At 42.4% G+C, this 27,764-nt stretch overlaps 2 protein-coding genes across 2 annotated transcripts; both read right to left on the bottom strand.

Moving 5' to 3' along the window:
* Positions 1–4,265: 4,265 nt before the first annotated feature.
* LOC116360625 (ras-related protein Rab-19) lies at positions 4,266–14,422 on the bottom strand. The gene is made up of 4 exons (XM_031815637.1): positions 13,896–14,422; positions 13,496–13,725; positions 6,828–7,011; positions 4,266–6,597 (listed from the first exon to the last, which is right to left on the bottom strand). Exons 1-4 carry the CDS (start codon positions 14,041–14,043, stop codon positions 6,314–6,316), a joined length of 846 nt encoding a protein of 281 aa, XP_031671497.1. The 5' UTR covers positions 14,044–14,422; the 3' UTR covers positions 4,266–6,313.
* A 2,588-nt stretch (positions 14,423–17,010) lies between these two features.
* On the bottom strand, positions 17,011–27,006 carry LOC116360624 (tetraspanin-8-like). The gene is made up of 9 exons (XM_031815636.1): positions 26,753–27,006; positions 25,877–25,942; positions 25,486–25,602; positions 25,123–25,197; positions 22,403–22,498; positions 22,009–22,107; positions 21,532–21,642; positions 20,802–20,885; positions 17,011–17,599 (listed from the first exon to the last, which is right to left on the bottom strand). The coding sequence occupies exons 1-9, from the start codon at positions 26,810–26,812 to the stop codon at positions 17,468–17,470; spliced, it is 840 nt and encodes a 279-aa protein (XP_031671496.1). The 5' UTR covers positions 26,813–27,006; the 3' UTR covers positions 17,011–17,467.
* Between the last annotated feature and the right edge of the window lie 758 nt (positions 27,007–27,764).

Genomic DNA, 27,764 nt, shown 5'->3' with positions numbered 1-27,764 from the left:
TGCAGAATCAAAGGCTCTCTCCTGGTACTAACTGTCATACCTGTTGCAGAATCAAAGGCTCTCTCCTGGTACTAACTGTCATACCTGTTGCAGAATCAAAGGCTCTCTCCTGGTACTAACTGTCATACCTGCTGCAGAATCAAAGGCTCTCTCCTGGTACTAACTGTCATACCTGTTGCAGAATCAAAGGCTCTCTACTGGTACTAACTGTCATACCTGCTGCAGAATCAAAGGATCTCTCCTGGTACGGTCATACCTGCTGCAGAAACAAAGGATCTCTCCTGGTACTGTCATACCTGCTGCAGAATCAAAGGATCTCTCCTGGTACTAACTGTCATACCTGCTGCAGAATCAAAGGCTCTCTCCTGGTACTAACTGTCATACCTGTTGCAGAATCAAAGGCTCTCTACTGGTACTAACTGTCATACCTGCTGCAGAATCAAAGGATCTCTCCTGGTACGGTCATACCTGCTGCAGAAACAAAGGATCTCTCCTGGTACTGTCATACCTGCTGCAGAATCAAAGGATCTCTCCTGGTACTAACTGTCATACCTGTTGCAGAATCAAAGGCTCTCTCCTGGTACTAACTGTCATACCTGCTGCAGAATCAAAGGCTCTCTCCTGGTACTAACTGTCATACCTGTTGCAGAATCAAAGGATCTCTCCTGGTACTAACTGTCATACCTGTTGCAGAATCAAAGGCTCTCTCCTGGTACTAACTGTCATACCTGCTGCAGAATCAAAGGATCTCTCCTGGTACTGTCATACCTGCTGCAGAATCAAAGGATCTCTCCTGGTACTAACTGTCATACCTGCTGCAGAATCAAAGGCTCTCTCCTGGTACTGTCATACCTGCTGCAGAATCAAAGGCTCTATCCTGGTACTAACTGTCATACCTGCTGCAGAATCAAAGGATCTCTCCTGGTACTGTCATACCTGCTGCAGAATCAAAGGCTCTCTCCTGGTACTAACTGTCATACCTGTTGCAGAATCAAAGGCTCTCTACTGGTACTAACTGTCATACCTGCTGCAGAATCAAAGGATCTCTCCTGGTACGGTCATACCTGCTGCAGAAACAAAGGATCTCTCCTGGTACTGTCATACCTGCTGCAGAATCAAAGGATCTCTCCTGGTACTAACTGTCATACCTGTTGCAGAATCAAAGGCTCTCTCCTGGTACTAACTGTCATACCTGTAGCAGAATCAAAGGCTCTCTCCTGGTACTAACTGTCATACCTGCTGCAGAATCAAAGGATCTCTCCTGGTACGGTCATACCTGCTGCAGAAACAAAGGATCTCTCCTGGTACTGTCATACCTGCTGCAGAATCAAAGGATCTCTCCTGGTACTAACTGTCATACCTGTTGCAGAATCAAAGGCTCTCTCCTGGTACTAACTGTCATACCTGTAGCAGAATCAAAGGCTCTCTCCTGGTACTAACTGTCATACCTGTTGCAGAATCAAAGGCTCTCTCCTGGTACTAACTGTCATACCTGCTGCAGAATCAAAGGATCTCTCCTGGTACTAACTGTCATACCTGTTGCAGAATCAAAGGATCTCTCCTGGTACTAACTGTCATACCTGTTGCAGAATCAAAGGCTCTCTCCTGGTACTAACTGTCATACCTGCTGCAGAATCAAAGGCTCTCTCCTGGTACTGTCATACCTGCTGCAGAATCAAAGGCTCTCTCCTGGTACTGTTATACCTGCTGCAGAATCAAAGGCTCTATCCTGGTACTAACTGTCATACCTGCTGCAGAATCAAAGGCTCTCTCCTGGTACTGTCATACCTGCTGCAGAATCAAAGGATCTCTCCTGGTACTGTCATACCTGCTGCAGAATCAAAGGCTCTCTCCTGGTACTGTCATACCTGCTGCAGAATCAAAGGATCTCTCCTGGTACTAACTGTCATACCTGCTGCAGAATCAAAGGCTCTCTCCTGGTACTGTCATACCTGCTGCAGAATCAAAGGGTCTATCCTGGTACTAACTGTCATACCTGCTGCAGAATCAAAGGCTCTCTCCTGGTACTAACTGCCAAGCTATGTGTATTCTCCAAAATCACATTTCGTCCAGATGCTGCTGAGTTCTTTGTCGAGAGTAGAAGTATTATGCCATAAAAGCAGGATAGTTTGGCAGGACATACACATTTCAACACAATTTCCGTATTTGGATAAATGAGCCTATACTTTTTTAGCAACAAGAGGCCCTGTGATGTTAGGTCATAGCAGGTCTAGGAGTTACAGTATCCAGGCAGAAATACTGTGGCTGTTTTCAATGATGCTTCACTTGACTCATAATAATGGAGCTGCTTCATTCTGTCTTCTTCTGATGCTCCGAAGTGGATAAGTGAATGTAGGTCTACTACGCCCTCTAGTGGTAGCCAGAGAGTTACGTTTTTCGGTGTCTTTTACCAAAGTGTACGCATGTCCGCATTCTCCTTACTGACACACAGGTATCGTACTTTTCCAAAGGCCCAACTTGAAGAGGCCGTAGTGCAACACTTAGTTCAAACTGAACCTCAACCCTTTTCCTCGACGAATAACCACAATCATCTTTTACAATCTATTTCTTTGTTGTTGATTTTATTTGATCTTTGAGAAACAATACAAAAGATACAAAATACATCATACAAACATCAACGACATCACACCTTCCCAGACCCACTAGCTTCCCTTATCACTTTCTGCCACATGGCCTCAAATTAACATCTAATTGAATGTCTATAACAATAGTATAACGTATGACCATTGACCAATGACTGTCACATATTAGGCAACATTGTACATAAATCATCACAAATTAAAATGTCTCTCGAGACGTCAGTAGAACGTCACTGATGTGCACATTTTTTCTAATACAATACCATAGCTTGCTCTGTGTGAGGAGGTTGGTGGGAGTCACACTACAGGCAATGTGCAGGCTCTGTTCAGGCTCTGTAGGCTTTCAGCAACAACATGGATGGCAGCAGGTGGAACAGTAATGTAGTGTTTCATCCACTGCTCCAGTCCACCCCCCCCCCCCCCCCTGGGACACTCACAAGGTCACAGTGTCATAGATCCACTGCTCCAGTCCCCCCCCCCCCGGGACACTCACAAGGTCACAGTGTCATAGATCCACTGCTCCAGTCCACTCCCCCCCGGGACACTCACAGTGTCATAGATCCACTGGCCCAGTCCACTCCCCCCCGGGACACTCACAAGGTCACAGTGTCATAGATCCACTGCTCCAGTCCAGTCCACGTCCACCCCCCCCCCTGGGACACTCACAAGGTCACAGTGTCATAGATCCACTGGTCCAGTCCACGTCCACCCCCCCCCCTGGGACACTCACAAGGTCACAGTGTCATAGATCCACTGGTCCAGTCCACCCCCCCCCCCCCCCCCCCAGGACACTCACAAGGTCACACTGTCATAGATCCACTGCTCCAGCCCCCCCCCCCCCTCCCCCGGGACACTCACAAGGTCACAGTGTCATAGATCCACTGCTCCAGTCCACCCCCCCCCCCACGACGCTCACAAGGTCACAGATCCACTGCTCCAGCCCCCCCCCCCCCCTGGGACACTCACAAGGTCACAGTGTCATAGATCCACTGCTCCAGCCCCCCCCCCCCCCCGGGACACTCACAAGGTCACAGTGTCATAGATCCACTGCTCCAGTCCACTCCCCCCCGGGACACTCACAGTGTCATAGATCCACTGGCCCAGTCCACTCCCCCCCGGGACACTCACAAGGTCACAGTGTCATAGATCCACTGCTCCAGTCCACTCCCCCTGGGACACTCACAAGGTCACAGTGTCATAGATCCACTGCTCCAGTCCACTCCCCCCTGGGACACTCACAAGGTCACAGTGTCATAGATCCACTGCTCCAGTCCACCCCCCCCCCCACGACGCTCACAAGGTCACAGATCCACTGCTCCAGCCCCCCCCCCCCCTGGGACACTCACAAGGTCACAGTGTCATAGATCCACTGCTCCAGCCCCCCCCCCCCCCCCCCCCCGGGACACTCACAAGGTCACAGTGTCATAGATCCACTGCTCCAGTCCACTCCCCCCCGGGACACTCACAGTGTCATAGATCCACTGGCCCAGTCCACTCCCCCCCGGGACACTCACAAGGTCACAGTGTCATAGATCCACTGCTCCAGTCCACCCCCCCCCCACGACGCTCACAAGGTCACAGATCCACTGCTCCAGCCCCCCCCCCCCCCTGGGACACTCACAAGGTCACAGTGTCATAGATCCACTGCTCCAGCCCCCCCCCCCCCCCCCCGGGACACTCACAAGGTCACAGTGTCATAGATCCACTGCTCCAGTCCACTCCCCCCCGGGACACTCACAGTGTCATAGATCCACTGGCCCAGTCCACTCCCCCCCGGGACACTCACAAGGTCAGAGTGTCATAGATCCACTGCTCCAGTCCACTCCCCCCTGGGACACTCACAAGGTCACAGTGTCATAGATCCACTGCTCCAGTCCACTCCCCCCTGGGACACTCACAAGTCACAGTGTCATAGATCCACTGCCCCCCCCCCCCCCCCCCATGTCGGCTCTATGCCTGGAAATGCCCTGTCCTGAGCAAAGGATCCCAATTTCAAACTCCCCAAAATTATATAAAAAATGGTAATAATGGATATGAACTGAAACACGATCTTATGTAGTTTTATGCAAGAGCCCTCTGTGACTTAAATGTAACATATTTTAACCAAAATTCATATTCTATCGTAATCTAACGACAAGGGGTCCTTATGGCATAGCTGACCCTACTCAATCCTGATTCTTTTGAGATTTTAGACTAACAGTTCACCAAATCTCAGTTTCGAGTGAAATATTCTTTAAATGAGGTTTTAGAGTCATAAAGCAACTGAGTAAAACATAATTGCTACTGTGACCACTTGAATTAAGCATCCATTTTTGTCCTCTCTGTTAGGCATCCATTTTTGTCCTCTCTGTTAGGCATCCATTTTTGTCCTCTCTGTTAGGCATCAACTCTGTCAGGTTTTCGTCTAACGTCAACTCCGTTTGAGTGCTGAAATGAATCATTTTCCATATTTTACAAATGTTTGTATTGAACTTGTATTTTTAGATGCAGTATCAGTATGTGTTGCCAACTACATCAGTGGCTTGTCAACTCCGTCACTGAGGACTGACCCCCTTAAGATATTGTTGTTGTCAATACTCAGACAACATATTTGAATTGTTCTGCAACAGATGGTGAAACAATTCTAATATTTGCTATGTTAGACCTGGGGGTGATGTTAGTTTTATAAATGTTGTTTTAGGTCTTAAATCCAGAAAACTAAACAAAAAGACGTTTGGAGATTTGTATTACATATTTGAATAATCTAATGTGAAACAATCCAAGGCTGTTTTAAACACTTAATAATTGTAAATTAAAATGCCTTTTATGGTGTCTGACGGAGTTGACAGAAATCCAGTTAGTTGCATTTGATGATTTATTAAAAATGTCATTAGGAAGTTATTCATTTACATGGTGTGATAGCTGATACTTTGGTCGATCAAAATATATATTTCACATTTTGTTAATATTAAGACCAATATTCGTGGGAAAAAGTTGAGATTGTCCCGTCTTTCAAGAATCCCTGAGAACTAAAACAGCAACATGTTCTCTCAGCAGAATATGGAAAAGAACCAGAGATCAGCTATAAAAAAAGCTACTTAGCATTTTTTTTATTAAATTGCCCGTACCTTGTGGGGGGGGGTTTGAGAAACTGAGCTACACCACTACATAGGTCATAGGTCAATAGTACCTAAAGTCACACACACAAAAGGAATGTGTGTTTTGCCTGTAACGATCTCAGCTTCCCCTATTCCAGGGTTCCCCAGGTGGCGGCCCGCGGGTGGGTTTTATTTATTATATAGTATATATATATATATATATATATATATATATATATATATACTATATATTTCTTTGTGGAATTGTTATTGTTGACATTAAAGATTGTTGAAACACCAGGAAATCAGCTCCAAGTGATTTTAATTGAAGAAATCTGTTCCCAAGTATTCCCACGCATAATGGAGAGACACGTGAACGTATACAAACGTGAACCAGGTTTGAAATGATTATGTTTCGTCAAACTATATCTGTTTGGGCTTCTTGCGCTCAATTTGTGGTTTACAAATTAATTGTAATTGTGTTCCGGCCCACTGAACATCCGTTCCAGAAAAAATGGTCCCGCGGCTGAATCTAGTTGATGATCCCTGCCTTATTCTGTCCTCTTCCAGGTAACACAGTGGCACACGCAGGTATCCATTCTTACACTTCCTCTGTTGTCCTTCCTCCTCTCTATGTCAGCAACACGTCTTCCTGTCTGTGATCACTGCTGGCCCGTTGATTGGTCGTGAGTTGGCTCGGAGCAGGACGCGGGGCGAGTCATTGTTGCTAGGGGCCTGTTGCCGGACGGCAGTGCCGTTGCGTGCCAGCAGCTCGCGGGCCATCATCATGAAGGCATCGTCCACATTCTGGGCCTCCTTAGCTGAGGTCTCTAACGCTGCCAGGATGCCTCTCTCCTCAGCCATACAGCATGCCTCCTGGAACAACACCTGACGCTCAGACTCCAGGTCAGACTTGTTACCTGGGAAGGAGAGAAATAGGTGTTTCAAGTTTTGTTTTTAGAACTGATTTGTCAAAAACACATTGATTTGACCTTTATTTGAACAGGAAGGGGTCAGGGGATAAAGTATTTTAAAGGTTTGAACCTCTTTACATCTCAATTATAGAAATACAAAGGATAGAACAAACATTTCAATTCAAAACAATGGCCCATGCCACATAGTGTTAGCAAATATTTTTGCTCCCACTCACCAATGAGACAGAGCACTACATTGGCCGCGCCGTACAGCTCCACCTCCCTGATCCAATTGGACACAGAGTCAAAGGTTCCGTGGCGTGTGATGTCATAGGCGATCATGGCGCCGTGGGCGCTGCGGTAGTAACTCTGGGTGATGGTCCGGAAACGCTCCTGTCCAGCCGTGTCCCATACCTGCATCTGTTTTACACAGACACACACAGAATTAGATCAATATCTCACACACAAACACAATGATCCCACAGTCTAATATACTCCTGGAGGGACCAATACAAACACAATGATCCCACAGTCTAATATACTCCTGGAGGGACCAATACAAACACAATGATCTCACAGTCTAATATACTCCTGGAGGGACCAATACAAACACAATGATCCCACAGTCTAATATACTCCTGGAGGGAACAATACAACACAATGATCCCACAGTCTAATATACTCCTGGAGGGACCAATACAAAACAATGATCCCACAGTCTAATATACTCCTGGAGGGACCAATACAAACACAATGATCCCACAGTCTAATATACTCCTGGAGGGACCAATACAAAACTCTGTGTGAAGGCAGCACTACTGAAATGACACCTTAACAAAATGATGATGTACTGTAAATGTTTTAAAAAAGGCTGCAATATGCCACTGTGTGTCTCAGGTATCTCCTTCAGCCTCCGCCTGATCTGCTCCTCTCTTCATGTTAGCATAGCAACAACTGCCATAGCAACCTGACACACCTGGCACCAGAGTTCCTAAACTCCCATGCTCACCTGGTCTTACCCTGCATTTGGTTTCTTTATCACTCTCCTGACAGACTTTATCTTTGTCTTCCTCTAAAAACCCCATTAAACCCTTTAATCTGTATTTCTCCTAATCATCCACACAACATGTACAAGCACAGGAGAACATGTTTTTATATGCTTCCAAAAGCTACTGTAGGGATTATCTGTTTTGATTCATATGTGTTGTAGTTCTAATGTAGTAAACATGTCTCTGCCACTGGCTTTGGGAGGGATAGCTTATATACAGTATGTGTGCAGTGATGTACAGGGGATTTCCACTGGCTTTGGGAGGGATAGCTTATATACAGTATGTGTGCAGTGATGTACAGGGGATTTCCACTGGCTTTGGGAGGGATAGCTTATATACAGTATGTGTGCAGTGATGTACAGGGGATTTCCACTGGCTTTGGGAGGGATAGCTTATATACAGTATGTGTGCAGTGATGTACAGGGGATTTCCACTGGTTCCTGTGTTTAACAATGACACACCTCTATAGGGAGGGAAGCAAAACACCCTGCAACTCCATTTCTGCCTGGAGCAAGAGCACTGCCTGGAGCAAGAGCACTGCATGGAGCAAGATCACTGCATGGAGCAAGAGCACTGGCGTAAGAGCACTGCCTGGAGCAAGAGCACAGCCTGGAGCAAGAGCACTGCCTGGCGCAAGAGCACTGCCTGGAGCAAGAGCACTGCCTGGAGCAAGAGCACTGCCTGGAGCAAGAGCACTGCCTGGAGCAAGAGCACTGCCTGGAGCAAGAGCACTGCCTGGAGCAAGAGCACTGCATGGAGCAAGAGCACTGCATGGACCAAGAGCACTGCATGGAGCAAGAGCACTGCATGGAGCAAGAGCACTGGCGTAAGAGCACTGCCTGGCGCAAGAGCACTGCCTGGAGCAAGAGCACTGCCTGGAGCAAGAGCACTGCCTGGAGCAAGAGCACTGCCTGGAGCAAGAGCACTGCATGGAGCAAGAGCACTGCATGGAGCAAGAGCACTGCCTGGAGCAAGAGCACTGCATGGAGCAAGAGCACTGCCTGGAGCAAGAGCACTGCATGGAGCAAGAGCACTGCCTGGAGCAAGAGCACTGCATGGAGCAAGAGCACTGCATGGAGCAAGAGCACTGCATGGAGCAAGAGCACTGCCGTTGTCATGCAAAGTGACTAAAGAAACTAAATACAACTCTTTACAGTTAAATAATATCCATGTTCCTGTCAGTAAATACAACTATTTACAACTGAATAATATCCATGTTCCTGTCAGTAAATACAACTATTTACAACTGAATAATATCCATGTTCCTGTCAGTAAATACAACTATTTACAACTGAATAATATCCATGTTCCTGTCAGTAAATACAACTATTTACAACTGAATAATATCCATGTTCCTGTCAGTAAATACAACTATTTACAACTGAATAATATCCATGTTCCTGTCAGTAAATACAACTCTTTACAACTGAATAATATCCATGTTCCTGTCAGTAAATACAACTCTTTACAACTGAATAATATCCATGTTCCTGTCAGTAAATACAACTATTTACAACTGAATAATATCCATGTTCCTGTCAGTAAATACAACTCTTTACAACTGAATAATATCCATGTTCCTGTCAGTAAATACAACTCTTTACAACTGAATAATATCCATGTTCCTGTCAGTAAATACAACTATTTACAACTGAATAATATCCATGTTCCTGTCAGTAAATACAACTATTTACAACTGAATAATATCCATGTTCCTGTCAGTAAATACAACTCTTTACAACTGAATAATATCCATGTTCCTGTCAGTAAATACAACTATTTACAACTGAATAATATCCATGTTCCTGTCAGTAAATACAACTATTTACAACTGAATAATATCCATGTTCCTGTCAGTAAATACAACTCTTTACAACTGAATAATATCCATGTTCCTGTCAGTAAATACAACTCTTTACAACTGAATAATATCCATGTTCCTGTCAGTAAATACAACTATTTACAACTGAATAATATCCATGTTCCTGTCAGTAAATACAACTCTTTACAACTGAATAATATCCATGTTCCTGTCAGTAAATACAACTCTTTACAACTGAATAATATCCATGTTCCTGTCAGTAAATACAACTATTTACAACTGAATAATATCCATGTTCCTGTCAGTAAATACAACTCTTTACAACTGAATAATATCCATGTTCCTGTCAGTAAATACAACTCTTTACAACTGAATAATATCCATGTTCCTGTCAGTAAATACAACTATTTACAACTGAATAATATCCATGTTCCTGTCAGTAAATACAACTCTTTACAACTGAATAATATCCATGTTCCTGTCAGTAAATACAACTATTTACAACTGAATAATATCCATGTTCCTGTCAGTAAATACAACTATTTACAACTGAATAATATCCATGTTCCTGTCAGTAAATACAACTATTTACAACTGAATAATATCCATGTTCCTGTCAGTAAATACAACTCTTTACAACTGAATAATATCCATGTTCCTGTCAGTAAATACAACTATTTACAACTGAATAATATCCATGTTCCTGTCAGTAAATACAACTCTTTACAACTGAATAATATCCATGTTCCTGTCAGTAAATACAACTATTTACAACTGAATAATATCCATGTTCCTGTCAGTAAATACAACTATTTACAACTGAATAATATCCATGTTCCTGTCAGTAAATACAACTCTTTACAACTGAATAATATCCATGTTCCTGTCAGTAAATACAACTCTTTACAACTGAATAATATCCATGTTCCTGTCAGTAAATACAACTATTTACAACTGAATAATATCCATGTTCCTGTCAGTAAATACAACTATTTACAACTGAATAATATCCATGTTCCTGTCAGTAAATACAACTCTTTACAACTGAATAATATCCATGTTCCTGTCAGTAAATACAACTCTTTACAACTGAATAATATCCATGTTCCTGTCAGTAAATACAACTATTTACAACTGAATAATATCCATGTTCCTGTCAGTAAATACAACTATTTACAACTGAATAATATCCATGTTCCTGTCAGTAAATACAACTCTTTACAACTGAATAATATCCATGTTCCTGTCAGTAAATACAACTATTTACAACTGAATAATATCCATGTTCCTGTCAGTAAATACAACTATTTACAACTGAATAATATCCATGTTCCTGTCAGTAAATACAACTATTTACAACTGAATAATATCCATGTTCCTGTCAGTAAATACAACTATTTACAACTGAATAATATCCATGTTCCTGTCAGTAAATACAACTCTTTACAACTGAATAATATCCATGTTCCTGTCAGTAAATACAACTCTTTACAACTGAATAATATCCATGTTCCTGTCAGTAAATACAACTATTTACAACTGAATAATATCCATGTTCCTGTCAGTAAATACAACTATTTACAACTGAATAATATCCATGTTCCTGTCAGTAAATACAACTCTTTACAACTGAATAATATCCATGTTCCTGTCAGTAAATACAACTATTTACAACTGAATAATATCCATGTTCCTGTCAGTAAATACAACTATTTACAACTGAATAATATCCATGTTCCTGTCAGTAAATACAACTCTTTACAACTGAATAATATCCATGTTCCTGTCAGTAAATACAACTATTTACAACTGAATAATATCCATGTTCCTGTCAGTAAATACAACTCTTTACAACTGAATAATATCCATGTTCCTGTCAGTAAATACAACTATTTACAACTGAATAATATCCATGTTCCTGTCAGTAAATACAACTCTTTACAACTGAATAATATCCATGTTCCTGTCAGTAAATACAACTATTTACAACTGAATAATATCCATGTTCCTGTCAGTAAATACAACTATTTACAACTGAATAATATCCATGTTCCTGTCAGTAAATACAACTATTTACAACTGAATAATATCCATGTTCCTGTCAGTAAATACAACTCTTTACAACTGAATAATATCCATGTTCCTGTCAGTAAATACAACTCTTTACAGTTAAATAATATCCATGTTCCTGTCAGTAAATACAACTATTTACAACTGAATAATATCCATGTTCCTGTCAGTAAATACAACTCTTTACAACTGAATAATATCCATGTTCCTGTCAGTAAATACAACTCTTTACAACTGAATAATATCCATGTTCCTGTCAGTAAATACAACTATTTACAACTGAATAATATCCATGTTCCTGTCAGTAAATACAACTATTTACAACTGAATAATATCCATGTTCCTGTCAGTAAATACAACTATTTACAACTGAATAATATCCATGTTCCTGTCAGTAAATACAACTCTTTACAACTGAATAATATCCATGTTCCTGTCAGTAAATAGTACAAGCAGACTCAATAAATGCTGCTTGCATTGATCTCTGTCTCTTTGTGTGTTAGTTGTCACGTGGAGTTATGTGTGTGGTAGAGCGATAGCAACAATGGTCTAGTGTTGTCATCATGCATGATTTGCATACATTCTGATGTGCGGTCAGTTGAGGCAACAAGGCCCTATTCACACAGAGTGGCCATAAACCAAATGGCACCCTATTTCCTATATAGTGCACTACTTTCGACCAGAGACATGGGCCCTGGTCAAAAGTAGTGCACTAGATAAGGAATAGGGTGTGCTCTGGGACAGAGCCCCAGACTAAGATACATTCTGAAGCCATCCACTTGCCTGCTCTTCCTTCCTTCCTGTGTCAAAGGTCAGTTGGTTGAGGATACGGTCAGTAACACAGAATGAAATAGAACCCATTCTAGAATGAAGGAGGTATATGACACACAGTAGGCCCCTCTAGTAATAATGTTACTATACCTCTTAAACAAAAAGGTGCTATCTACAACCGAAAATTGTTATTTGGCTGTCCCCATAGAACCCTATTTGGTTCTTTCCACAGAGGGTTCTACATGGAACCAAAAAGGGTTCTCCTACGGGGACAGTGGAAGAATACTTTTGTGACCCTTTTTTCTAAGAGTGGTTGGTAAGAGGAAGAGACCGCACCATAAATACCTTCCTATCGCCTCTCTTGTCTGGCAGGTTTGGGGAACAATACAGTTAGCAGGTGTTGGTAGAGTAGGGAGGGAGGGGCCCTCCAGCTACAAAATCATTTCAACCTAAAGTAGCTCTAAAGTATTTAAACCTACACTCTTACAAAAAAGGGTTCCAAAAGAGTTCTTCGGCTGACCCATAGGAGAACCCTTTTTGATTCCAGTTAGAACCGTTTGTAGAAAGGGTTCTACATGGAACACAAAAGCATTCTACCTGCAACCAAAAAGCCTTTAAGGTTCTAGAATCTAGATAGCAAACAAAATGATAAGAGTGTAGCCAGCCCCTCAGAGGTTTCCTATTCAAGCATACAGTAGTTTGACCTCAATAGGTACTTAAGGCTTACTCTCACTTTTCTCATTGAAGTTTAAAAACAAATACTGATGTTTTTGGTCAGGGAAGAGAAAGAGGAATGACTGATGTGTTGTAGGAGAACCAGAAAGGCGAGTCCCTCATGAAATGCTGGTCCAACTTGTATTAAGTGTCAACTTAATTAAGGCTTGCAAAGCCTTCTTGACAGTATCACAAGACAACAGCTGTGTTTTACACCAACCACCCCAATGGCCTCCAAACTGAAGTATTCAGACAGCAACACTTTGACATTTCAGTTATACGTTGTGTATAGTCAACAACAGAAGATGTGTTGTAGATGTTCAAACTATCAACAAACTACCAACTGCAGCGCTGTTGCTATGCAACAGCTTGCTGGAGTGACAGTGACTGTAGGGTTAGGTTTAGGCTGACTTTCACTGAACCCTTATAGTTCTATAAAGCACCATTTCTCCTAAAGGTTTGAGGCTGACTTCCTTACCTTAATTTTCTTGCCCTCGATGTCCACTGTCCGCACGGTGAAGTCCACTCCTATGGTGTTCTGTTGCCTCTCTGAGAACTGTCCTGACTTGAAGCTCTGGACCACGCAGGTCTTGCCCACGTTAGAATCTCCAATCAGGATGATCTTGAACAAGAAATCAAAGGATTCGTCCTGCTGCTCCACTCCTCCAGTTGGCTGTTGCATCGTGAAGAGGAGTGGGCTGTCTGGGCCTGGGAGCCACACCAAGATACTGACTTAGTGTCACGTCACAATGCTATGACTATGTTATAACTGTGTTATAAGCAAGTGAGTGATGTCTGCCTTACAATGCTATCTATCCCCTGATGGTTGTTGCTAGGTTATAATCCCAGATGACCTAGGGTCTCTTGTTGACTTGTACCTGTCGCTTCGTGACTTCTAAATCCTCCCTGGCCAGAGAAGGTTCTTCCATATACAGTAGCTTCAGTACTGTAGTAGGTCACAGCACAAGTGTGGAAAATAGCATTCTTTAGTTGATCAGGTTTGAAACAGGATTTCCTTCTGGCCATATAACCACCTCAGAGCTGAAAACGGAGCACAGGTCTTTCAGTCAGGCCCAGAATGTTCCCTCCAATCAGGCCTCTCTCCGCCCCGTACATCCACCAGGTGAGGATAACAGCGGCTCAATTCTCCAGGAAGAAAGCATTCCCTTTCTGCTCCCGACCAGCCTCCTCTCAGGTGTTGCCCCAGTTCATTTCCAACGGCAACAGAGTGCACTGAACAGCCAGTAGTACGCACTACTCTTCCACACAGAAAAAGAAACAGATTGAGTCTCCTTTACACTGTCAAAAGAGCTGCCGTCTTTCTCCTCCAGATTGTCTTTGTTAGTGGATGTTACTTTCTCTTCCTCCATCCACCTGTTGCCTTCCCGCCCTCATTAGGTTTTTCCGTCTCTTTCTACCAATGTAATCCCGCCCTACCTGCTAATCGTCACGTGAGCTCCCACCTGTGGTATTGTGGGAAATGTAGTGTTTCAGTTCTCATTGACATTGCTCTCAGAACCTGGATACAATCTGTTAAAAATATTTTGTTTAAACACTTTCCAAATTAAATAGATACCAAAATAGATACTAAAACAGAAATACCGTTTTGATTTATTATAATTATATATCATGTTATTATTATTGTCTTTAACTGTGAGAAAAACAACTTTCAGTATTTATGGAAATTCTGCCTCACATTCTATTCAATGTTGGAACTCAGAACTGTAAAGCAGTTGTTTTGAATTAAACATTCTATTCAAATGACTAGCATCTTCCAGAACACTTAAATCAAAACATTCTCCACCACAACATAACTCCGGCTTGTGGATTGGTGGAGCAATGGCTTGGCTACCTTTGCAGGGTCTTGGGGACAGTGACAGAGAGTATGAGATGACGAGTGTTGATCTCCAGGGGGAGAAAAGGAAAGAGTTTCGGGGAAAAAGAAAACATCAAAATAAAATGAAAGAAAACTTAAAAGTAGAAGAAAATGACTTTCAGAAGAAGAGGGAACAGATGGATGAAGAGGAGAATAAATAGGGGGGGAACTGGATGAGAAAGAAAGGCTGGAGCTGGCAGTAGACCAGGCAAGACAAGCAGCGAGGGAGTGTGATCCAATCAGATCTGTGATACCGAAAAAGACAGAGAATCAGGAAGAGAAAAGGAAGAATGGAGTGCAGAGATAAGGCAGTCTGAGAGACGGAGAGAAGGTACATCTGAAGCAAGATGGGGAGTTGGAAGGGCATCTAATTAAGATGGAGAGAGAGAAGGTTGTTAGAGGCAGAGTATAGGAGGACAAGAGAAGAGAAGGAGGAGGTAGAGCTGGAGAGAAAAGAGAGAAAAGGTACATGAGGAGATGGAGAGCAGAAGGGAAGAAAGAGAGAGAGAAAAGGTGCACAGTGGCGATGGAGAGAGCAGAAGGGAAGGAAGAGAGAGAAAAGGTGCATGAGGAGATGGAGAGAGCAGAAGGGAAGGAAGAGAGAGAAAAGGTGCATGAGGAGATGGAGAGAGCAGAAGGGAAGGAAGAGAGAGAAAAGGTGCATGAGGAGATGGAGAGAGCAGAAGGGAAGGAAGAGAGAGAAAAGGTGCATGAGGAGATGGAGAGAGCAGAAGGGAAGGAAGAGAGAGAAAAGGTGCGTGAGGAGATGGAGAGAGCAGAAGGGAAGGAAGAGAGAGAAAAGGTGCGTGAGGAGATGGAGAGAGCAGAAGGGAAGGAAGAGAGAGAGAAAAGATGCGTGAGGAGATGGAGAGCAGAAGGGAAGGAAGAGAGAGAGAAAAGATGCGTGAGGAGATGGAGAGAGCAGAAGGGAAGGAAGAGAGAGAGAGAAAAGATGCGTGAGGAGATGGAGAGAGCAGAAGGGAAGGAAGAGAGAGAGAGAAAAGATGCGTGAGGAGATGGAGAGAGCAGAAGGGAAGGAAGAGAGAAAAGGTGCATGTGGAGATGGAGAGCTGAGAAGGAGGAGGTAGAGCTGGAGAAGGAGAGAGCCAGGAGAAGGAAATGATAGATTTAGAGGATAACAGAGTTAACCAGAAGAAGCTTTGGTTAGAGTGGAACAGCTAGAGAGAGAGATACGCTGGAGTACCAGCTATAGCTGGAGGACCGTCAGGAAATATCAGGGGCCCTTCTTAGCCTGGGAACCAGTCTGTTTGTGCCATCATGCCTCTGCTTGTCATGCCAAACACATGATAACACAAACAGATCTGGGAACAGGCTAGGCCCCTCTCTCTAGGATGTGTGCATCTAACTAACTTGATGAGTTAATATCTACTGCCCTCCTGTGATTTCACAGTGCAATGCAGGTCATTTGGGGAGCCATGACAATGGAACCACAGCATCGCAGCACGTTGCCAAGGAAACTTCTGCCACACAGGCAAATAGAACAAAGTAGTTTATTGAATTAACGTAAAATGATATTATGCGTATGTACTACAGTAGCCTGGGTGCCAGTCTGTTGAGTGAACATTCCACCCCTTGTACTCCGTGTCACATGCCAAATGTTTAGCATGACAAGGAGTGGAATGATAGCTAAACAGACTGGTACCCGGGCTACAACCACTGGTCTAATATCATACAGTTTAGAGTCCTTCATTACATCTTCATTGTTTTAATCAACTTTTCCCCCTGAGTCAGACTGTATTCAGTTGGAAGAAAGAGAAAGGAAGCAGAGACAAAGACAGAAGGCAGAACAGGAGGGAAAGAGGAAGAGAGGAGGATGATAGGAGAGAACAGGAGGAGAAGAGGAAGAGAGGATGAGAGGAGAGAACAGGAGGAAAAGAGGAAAAGAGGAAGAGAGGATGATGAGAGCAAACGGAAAAGACAAAGGCAGAAAATGAAATGAGGATGGGAGAGGACAAAGGTCATTGGAGGAAATGCCATTTTTGTCAGAGTCTGATTGTGACTTCCTGTGATAATGTCATTTTGATAATACAGATGGGTTTAGGAAAAAATATATATATTTTTAAGAGATGTTGGTTGTCGAATAAAGGACCATAATGTTAAGATGCTTGTCCCTTTATTCAAGACACTGTAACCAACACTGAGGCACTTCAACGGTTAAATGGTTACCAATTATTTACAACAGAAAAACAAACCACAGGTTTTACAGAACCTTTGACAGCCAATAAGAAGACTCTTGCTGGCAGTCAGATGGATAATCAGTTAAACAGTAATACTTTGGACAACACAGTAGAGATGTCTAATGTCTAATAATGTCCCAAGTTGTCCTTTCATGTGTGTTATGTGTGTACATAATATGGATGCATTGCTAGCCTGATCCCAGATCTGTTTGTGGTCTGGCCAATGACAACTCCATTGCTGTCATTGCCAAGCCAACTCTTTGTCACCCATTGTCATGTTTGGCTTGACACAAATGAGTGACAGGAGTTGTCATGATGGCACAAACAGACTGGCACTCAGACTAGTGCATTGAGTCTCCTTCATAAGAGAACCATTTCATGTCAGACACTCTGCTGTGTCACACAGCTCTCTGTATTGAGGTGGTTGAGAGGTGAAGATCACAGGTGGCACATCAACCTTTCTTCTCATCTGGCAGAGTATTGTGATGGCCAGGACAACTCCAACATCCTGAGGACCAGACACACAGTAACGGTTCAGTCAGGATTGACGGAGCAGGTGACCAGATGCTGAGTGTAAGAGATAATGGTTCAATCTAATAGGCCTACACTCGAAAGGTACGGTAATAAAAGAGTATGGAACAGCGTTTGGTTCAATAAGTTTTAAATTCAGGTAGAGTCAATTGAAATTAACTTCCTGAATTGAAAAATCCACATAAAAAACTATGGACAATTTTGAATTTGTGCATTGAATTTCAATTGACTGAATTGAAAAAAACTGAATTGACTGCAACCCTGGAAAGGTGAAATAAACGGCCGGCCCACTGATTGACGAGGGTGGCATTTTCTGAGCTAAACTGCTAAGACCCACCTCCAACAACAACACATAGAACCTCACATAATTCTGCCCCAAAACAATCTCTCAACCAGTGGCATATGGGCTTTTTATGTGAGCGCTGATGTCACCCTTTGAGAAGCAGTCCCCACATTGTCAAAGGTGCTAAATGATTTGCTTGTCCTTCCCCCAGGGTGCTGTTGGAGAGACACATATCTGATCACTCAACCAACATACAGGGAAAAAAATGATCTAACATAAATAATGTAGTAGATTTAGGATATGTAAGAAAGACCTTTTCTGTAGCCTACAGGCTGGAGATAAAAATGTAATGAGACACACTTTTTTACATCATGCAGCTTTCTCCAATCAAATAGCCTGACCTAAACGGAGGTCAATCAAATAGCCTGACCTAAACGGAGGTCAATCAAATAGCCTGACCTAAACGGAGGTCAATCAAATAGCCTAACCTAAACAGAGGTCAATCAAATAGCCTAACCTAAACGGAGGTCAATCAAATAGCCTGACCTAAACGGAGGTCAATCAAATAGAACATTTGCTGTCATTATAACAAACAACATGTCCTAAAAACAGGACAGGTCAAAGTGAAATGAATAATCACAGCTGTTGTCCAGGAGTTTCATCCCGTTGTCATGATCAGTGGTTTCAAGTTGGTATCTGTCCAGTTGACAAGCTGATCACAATGAAAAATAAAATATTTACAATGTAAAAACATTGCAAATAGTCTCCTGAGAACTAATCCTGAGATTAGTCACAGGAATCAGGACTAATAAAGCCAATGTAACGGCCGGTTTTCCAAAGGTGGTCCTACCACATGGATGGGCCTACCACATGGATGGGCCTACCACATGGATGGGCCTACCACATGGATGGGCCTACCACATGGATGGGCCTACCACATGGATGGGCATTCATACAATTCCATTGTGTCTTTTTTTTGGTCCTGTTCGGATGTCGTTTTTATGTGTTTTACCAAACGGTAGGCTTACCACATACGATGCATTCAGAGAGTATTCAGACCATTTGACTTTTTCAAAATGTTATGTTACGGCCATATTCCCAAAAAAATATTAAATAGTTTTTCCCCTCATCAATCTACACACAATATCCCATAAAAACAAGGCATCATTTTGGGGGGGAAATGTTCTTAATTAAAAAAAAAAAAAACTGAATGAACACATTTCCATAGGTATCCAGACCCTTTACTCAGTACTTTGTTGAAGCACCTTTGGCAGTAATTACAGTCTCAAGTCTTCTTGGATATAACACTACAATATTTGGGGAGTTTCTCCCATTCTTCTCTGCAGATCCTCTCAAGCTCTGTCAGGTTGGATAGCGCTGCACAGCTATTCCGGCCTCTCCAGAGATGTTAGATCGGGTTCATGTCTGAGCTCTGGCTGGGCCACTCGAGGACATTCAGAGACTTGTCCCAAAGCCACTCCTGCGTTGTCTTGGCTGTGTGCTTAGGCTCGTTGTCCTGTTGGAAGCTGAACCTTGGCCCCAGTCTGAGATCCTGAGGGCTCTGGAGCAGATTTTCATCAAGGATCCCTCTGTACTTTGCTCCGTTCATCTTTCCCTCGATCCTGACTAGTCTCTCAGTCCCTGCCACTGAAAAACATCCCCACAGCATGATGCTGCCACTGCCATGCTTCACCGTAGGGATGATGCCAGGTTTCCTCCAGACGTGATGCTTGGCATTCAGGCCATAGAGTTCAATCTTGATTTCATCAGACCAGATAATCTTGTTTCTCATGGTAAGAGTCCTTTAGATGCCTTTTGGCAAACTCCAAACGGAAGTCTGGCCACTCTATCATAAAGGCCTGATTGGTGGAGTGCTGCAGATGGTTATCCTTCTGGAAGGTTTTCCCATTTCCACAGAGGGACTCTGTAGGTCTGTCAGAGTGACCATTGTGTTCTTGGTCACTTCCCTGACCTAAGCCCTTCTTCCCCAATTACTCAGTTTGGCCGGGCGGCTCTAGGAAGTGTCTTGGTGGTTCCACACTTCTTCCATTTAAGAATGATGGACGCCATTGTGTCCTTGGGGACCTTGAATGGACCAGATCTGTGCCTCGACATAATATAGACAGGTCTGTGCCTTTCTTAATCATGTCCAATCAATTGAATTTACCACAGATGGACTCCAATCAAGTTGTAGAAACATATCAAGAATGATCAATGGAAACAGCATGCACTTGAGCTCAATTTTGAGTCTTAAAGCAAAAGGTCTGAATAGTTATGTAAATAAGGTATTTCTGTTTTTTATTTTAATACATTTGCTAAAATAAAAAATAAAAAATGTTTTCTGGGGTATTGTGTGTAGATTGATGAAGATTTCTTTTTTTATTTAATCCATTTTAGAATAATGCTGTAACGTAATTTTTGGGGGAAAAAGTTTAGGGGTCTGAATACTTTCCGAATGCACTGTAGATGGGCATTAATAACATTCCATGTCAGGCCAAACTGTAGGCTACACTTCAGGTGACACCTTTTGTACAACTTTTTTTGCGGCAGTTCAGGACCGGCCTTGATTTCCAACAGACATTTGTTTTGGTCCGGACCAAATCTGAACCAATCATGTTTGGTTCAGATTTTGTCCGGTCTGGACCAGCCTTGATTTGGCCCAAACATAGATGTCTAGAAATTACTTATTCTCAACTTTCATTCAGAACCAACCATGTGCATGATTTCAACATCTGTAAAATACACATCTTCAACTTTCATTCATCTTTCTTTCAGACGTCATTTTGCTTACGGGACTGTTCTAGTTTTGCGGGGTTGGTATTTTTTGGTCTTGCCTATGGAGGCAGAATGGCTCGGCCCTAGTTAAATAGTACAGAAATATATTAGAAATACATACCCATAATGCTGTCAGTGCTACGAATATTCCTATTCCCAGGCTGATTGCACTTCTCTCAACAGAGATCAGGATGGGAAGACATGGCTGAAAATGAACAATTAAGAGTTTGTCATTTTGTGTGAAAAACAAGAGTATACAGCTCAGTATTATATCAGAACTTAAACAAACATCAGTTTATTGTATCAATGAGTACTGTACAAGTCATCTCTATGGATCCAACTAGCATTATGACATTCTAGTGGATACACAGCTGCCAGCAAAACATTTTGAGCAAAATTACGAGCAAAACAGTTTAGTTGCACCCTCTTGACAGCAGATACATTAAAGAATTGTGTAATTCTACGCATTTTAACTTGGGGTGTAGAGAAAATGTTGCCGTTTTAAAGCAAGTTCGCTGCAATTCTACACATTTTGCCATGGGGCAGAGGAAAATGAGCTGTTTTACAGATAATTTCCTGCAATTCTACACATTTTGCCATGGGGTGGTGAGAAATGTATGCCGTTTTTAATATGACATCATAGTGAGACTGACTAACCACATCAACGAGGGCCCCATGGGTAGTAATTTGACCATGATAACAAGTTTAGATAACTGTCTGCTAACCTAATTTAGCAATCTAAAAAATATTATCTGACATGGGTTAGGGCTGGTTAGGGCTAGTAGATCTGAGGGCCTTCAAAATGGCCGCCAGTTGCCCATCCCTGGTGTAGTGGAATGACATGTTTTTACCTTTTCATATACCAGCATGTTTTCATCCATTAATCCCTTGTGGTCATCATCCTCAGACGAATTACTTTTGTGATAGTGAATAACAAATCTTGTATTGTTACCAGGAGCAACCTGAAATAGAATGTGACAAGGTTTAAAACAGTGCTCCACTTTAGCTGCATGATTTCTTACTAGGCTGCAGCATGGCATCCATTATGTGTCTGGTCCAAATGTGTTCTATCGTATTTGTGGGTCTTTTAGAGTATTGTCATGTACATCTTCCTCAGTTTATTTATGGTCGTCTTGTCACTGTCCTTATCGTCTCTTTTTTAAATTTTGTTTTAAAAACACATTTTAAAAGATAGAATAAAAAATGTATTGCTCTTACCAAAAGACATAACAGATTTATTTAACACAGACTGACCAACTGAATCAGATCCTCCTCAGCATACAAAAAACAACATCAACAAGATAACTTATTTAACGCAGCAGACTCACACATTTAAAGTCTGTTGAGTCCTCATCAGAACAGAGACAGGAGATGGGGATGTCTGTGCCCCAGTCTTGGTAGCCTTGTACGAGCCCACAGCATTTGAACTGAAAGTGAAGGAAACAGCACAACAGGCATTTTAAAAACAATTAGGCAATTAGGCAAACAATTACCATATATAGTTAAGGCCTGGAGAAACCTCCATGGAGAAATCTCCAATGAAAGTGTTTTTAGTCCAGGCCTTGGTTTACATAATATGGAAAACCGTCCCTAAAGACACACATACATTGAATTGGCACCCTGGGACTTTGAATTGGCACCCTGGGACATTGAATTGGCACCCTGGGACTTTGAATCGGCACAAGCAGAGACCATAAGAAGAATTAAATGAAGGTGACTTACGTTAGTCTGTATGTTGTATATCGTTTCTATATCAGTTTGTTTCGCTCCACTCAGAGGCATCATCGCTAGATGTTCCTCTCTGGTTAACTCCTCCATCTTGAAATGAATCAAGTTAACATTCAGTGTTATAGTCACAGCTGAAACCTATAATCAGCTTGGAAATTTGAAATAGACAGATACAGTACATTGAATTATCAAGAATCAGATACATTGCACCATCATACAATAACTTCTCAAATATATTTTCACCAGAACAGCAAACAAACATTGTCTCAAGGTTGAATTAGAAAATGAAGACATAAACAGGTAACTGCCAAAACTAATGGAAACCCCTGAGTAAATGAGGGACACAGAGTATATTGAAAGCAGGTGCTTCCACACAGGTGTGGTTCCTGAGTTAATTAAGCAATTAATATCCCATCATGCTTTGGGTCATGTACAGTATGAAAATGATTTTGGCTACCATGGCTACTTCCCCATGGCTAGGGCTCCCGAGTGGTGCAGCGGTCTAAGGCATCACTACAGACCCAGGTTCGATCCCGGGCTGTATCGTAACCGGCCGTGATCGGGAGTCCCATTGGCCCAGCGTCGTCTGGGTTAGGGGAAGGTTTGGCCAGGGGGGCTTTACAAGTAGGCCGTCATTGTAAATAAGAATGTGTTCTTAACTGACTTGCCTAGTTAAATAAAGGTTAAATAAAGGTTAAATAAAGGTTAAATAAAATAAAAACGGATGATATGCTGCCATCCAAAGGGTATGTTTGCCTGTTTGCTTTGAGAGACTAGTCAAGGACCATATCACCTCCACCCTACCTGACACCCTGGACCCACTCCAATTTGCTTACCGCCCAAATAGGTCCACAGACGATGCAATCTCAACCACACTGCACACTGCCCTAACCCATCTGGACAAGAGGAATACCTATGTGAGAATGCTGTTCATCTACTACAGCTCAGCATTTAACACCATAGTACCCTCCAAACTCGTCATCATCGACCCCGCCCTGTGCAACTGGGTACTGGACTTCCTGACGGGCCGCCCCCAGGTGGTGAGGATAGGTAACAACATCTCCACCCCGCTGATCCTCAACACTGGGGCCCCACAAGGGTGTGTTCTGAGCCCTCTCCTGTACTCCCTGTTCACCCACGACTGCGTGGCCACGCACACCTCCAACTCAATCATCAAGTTTGCGGACGACACAACAGTGGTAGGCTTGATTACCAACAACGACGAGACGGCCTACAGGGAGGAGGTGAGGGCCCTCGGAGTGTGGTGTCAGGAAAATAACCTCACACTCAACATCAACAAAACTAAGGAGATGATTGTGGACTTCAGGAAACAGCAGAGGGAACACCCCCCTATCCACATCGATGGAACAGTAGTGGAGAGGGTAGTAAGTTTTAAGTTCCTCGGCGTACACATCACAGACAAACTGAATTGGTCCACCCACACAGACAGCATCTTGAAGAAGGCGCAGCAGCGCCTCTTCCACCTCAGGAGGCTGAAGAAATTCAGCTTGTCACCAAAAGCACTCACAAACTTCTACAGATGCACACACGAGAGCATCCTGGCGGGCTGTATCACCGCCTGGTACGGCAACTGCTCCGCCCACAACCGTTAGGCTCTCCAGAGGGTAGTGAGGTCTGCACAACGCATCACCGGGGGCAAACTACCTGCCCTCCAGGACACCTACACCACCCGATGTCACAGGAAGGCCATAAAGATCATCAAGGACAACAACCACCCGAGCCACTGCCTGTTCACCCCGCTATCATCCAGAAGGCGAGGTCAGTACAGGTGCATCAAAGCTGGGACCAAGAGACTGAAAAACAGCTTCTATCTCAAGGCCATCAGACTGTTAAACAGCCACCACTAACATTGAGTGGCTGCTGCTAACACACTGACTCAACTCCAGCCACTTTAATAATGGGAATTGATGTAAAATATATCACTAGCCACTTTAAACAATGCTACTTAATATAATGTTTACATACCCTACATTATTTATCTCATATGTATACGTATATACTGTACTCTATAACATCTACTACATCTTTATGTAATACATGTATCACTAGCCACTTTAAACTATGCCACTTTGTTTACATACTCATCTCATATGTATATACTGTACTCGATACCATCTACTGCATCTTGCCTATGCCGCTCTGTACCACCACTCATTCATATATCTTTATGTACATATTCTTTATCCCTTTACACTTGTGTGTATAAGGTAGTAGTTTTGGAATTGTTTACTCGTTGGTTATTACTGCATTGTCGGAACTAGAAGCACAAGCATTTCTCTACACTCGCATTAACATCTGCTAACCATGTGTATGTGACAAATAAAATGTGATTTGATTTGATTTGTCACTGAATGTTTTGATGAGCATGGAAACGATCTATGTAAAACCATAGGCCATTGCTGTCTCAGTCACCAGATCTCAACCCAATTGAACACTTATGTGAGATTCTGAAGCAGCTCCTAAGACAGTGTTTTCCATCAACAAAACACCAAATTATGGAATTCATTGTGAAAGAATGGTCTCGCATCCCTCCAATAGACTTCTAGACACTTGTAGAATAAATGCCAAGGTGCAGTAAAGCTGTTCTGGCTCGTGGTGCCCCAACGCCCTATTAAACCACTTTATGTTGGTGTTTTCCATTATTTTGCCAGTTACCTGTGTGTGTATATATATATATATATAGACTACTGTACCTCGTGTTTGGAATAATATGCTTTCACGCACTCCACAAACAGGTACAGGCTGGCCAGTGACATACCTACAGAAAACTACACACATACAGAGGTTGTCAAGCAAAATCAATACTTAAGGTTCATTCAAAACTTATCCTGCTTTTTGGGAAACATGTCATGGGGAAAGTGTTGACTGGTTTCAGTTGAGTTGTATGGCATGGCATTACCTATCAGAAAGGAACAGTTTGCAGCAGAGAAGTCAAGTCGGTAGCCAGATCCCAGACCTGTTTGTGCTGTCTAACCAACTCCTATGATAATTATCCAAGACAAACCGACAGATCTGGGATCAGGCTAACACTTTGAGACAGGTCTCGGCAGGCTTACCAGAACCACAGCCCATTTCTTCTCCTTGCGAGCGCCATAGACACCAAAGATAGACAGGACCAGGGTTGCTGCTTCTAGGACATACAGAACTACTATCCCAGGCAGAATCTCCTCTATCTGTGCATAGGAAGACAAGCCAGATTAATGATATGGCAACTGTGGGTTTATAATCATAATATTACAATGATGCTGATGGATTCTAGCCTGGTCTCAGATCTGTTTATGCTGTATAGCCAACTCCTATGCTTGTTGTCCTGCTAAACACTGTAGGAGTTGGAAAGACAGCACAAACAGATCTGGGACCAGGCTAGATGGACACAGCATTATTATAATGAAATCAATATGATATAATTAGTAAATATAATAGGAGTTATAAAAAAAACAGAATTACTTCTTCTGATTGGTGGAAGTACCCATGTCCAAATAATGTGATGGCCAGCAAGAGGGTGCTGATGATCTGAAGAGAATACAACACATGATACAATCATTACAATGTACAGGGTATTATACTGGGAATTCTACTGATAATGCACAGTAAAGGTTGATACAGTCATTTGTTTCAGAGGAGTTGAGGGATCCATTTCTTCATAACTTCAATAATGCATTTGACCAACGCCATCTACAAATGGTTTTTAAGCAGACAGTAAATTGTATTTACATATATTATACCTCATTTATAAATAGACTAAGAAATTATACACGATTAAGAAATGAATAGCTGAAATATTTACTTAGTCGGCTGGTTATAAACATCGAATATCAGTTATTGACTATCCTAATATTCTGACAAATACGTGATAACTAAGGTCAGTAAGTCTATTTGAAGATGAGAATAAACATAACTAAAAAATGTAAGATATTTAGCAGCGCGAGGATTAATAAACAAATAGGGGCCAAATTAAAAGGCCGAAAAATAAATAAGTAAGCTGAACACACCCACAAACCAAAGCTAAAAACGTGTTCCAGTGAAAGATTAAAGCCCAGCAGCCCAACTGCAACATTAAATACAACATCTTTATTTAATTTTAGTGCTTGTCTTGATACTGCACTATAAAACAATCGTCTCATTATTGTTGATGAAAGCGGCACCACTCTTTATTCCGTCCCGTGTAAAATGCAACTCTCACTGCTTGCGTTGAAGTTACAAAAATAACCAGCAATAATGTAAACAAATAAGGTCGTATTAAAAAACGTGTATCGACAGCCATAATTGGCAACATGCTCCTATAAAAAAAACGGGTTTATCTACTCGAATACGATCACTTACACAGATCAAGACACAGACGAAAATGAACGTCCGTTTTACGCAGATATGTATTCTTCCCATTTCTATATTTGGTTATAATAAAAACAACAGTTTGGATAAGCAGTTCACTTCAGAGTTGGTCTTGCTGAAGCCCAAGATCTTTATGTCCAGAAAATAGATTGTCTGATTCCTTTAACTGTTTCTTCTTCTTCTCAACATGAGAGTGTGTTGACATGCTGCTGAATGGTGTTTTGTGTTATGGGAGGGACTAGCCCGCATGAACGCAACGCCCCATGAACTTGACTTATATTTTCTTTAAATGCGCTCTCCCAGAAGTTAGAGAGAGATGTGCAACCACAGCAGTAAGATTTGTGGCCAGTTGCCCTGAGAAAACGGTAACAAGTGGAGTACAAACAACATTGTAAATATTGATCTGTTTATTGTCTGCCCTCCTATCGGTTGTCTTGGCAGAACAAAGCATCTCCTGTGTGAATCCAGAGGTCCAGTCCAGAGCAAGGAGGCCTGAGTAAACATGAAATCACATAATCAGCCATTTCTGGACAACTATGGAATCACCACTTGCGTCCAAAATGGCACCCTATTCCCTAGTGCTCTATAGGCCCTGGTCAAAAAGTAGTGCACTATATAGGGAATAGAGTGCTATTTGAGAAGCAACCCCATTGGGTCTCTAGGAATCCAGTGAAGGGCCAAGTGTTAAGCAATGTCAATGTCAATGCAACCCCACAAAACATCTGGAGCACATTATGTACAGAGGAAGATAGTAATGGAACCGACTCAAGAATATTCCCCATTCACAGGAAAAGGATGTACAAATGAAGGGTTTGATTTTTTATTTATTTTATTTCACTTCTATTGAACCAGGTAGGTTAGTTGAGAACAAGTTCTCACTTGCAACTGCGACCTGGCCAAGATAAAGCATAGAAATTCGACACATACAACAACACAGAGTTACACATGGAATAAACAAAACATAGTCAATAATACAGTAGAACAAAAGAAAACAAAAAGTCTA

Source organism: Oncorhynchus kisutch, unplaced genomic scaffold (genome assembly GCF_002021735.2).
Source record: "Oncorhynchus kisutch isolate 150728-3 unplaced genomic scaffold, Okis_V2 Okis09a-Okis19a_hom, whole genome shotgun sequence".
NCBI lineage: Eukaryota > Metazoa > Chordata > Actinopteri > Salmoniformes > Salmonidae > Oncorhynchus > Oncorhynchus kisutch.
The sequence above is the reverse complement of the archived record's forward strand: the minus strand, read 5'-3'. Positions and strand labels throughout refer to the sequence as shown.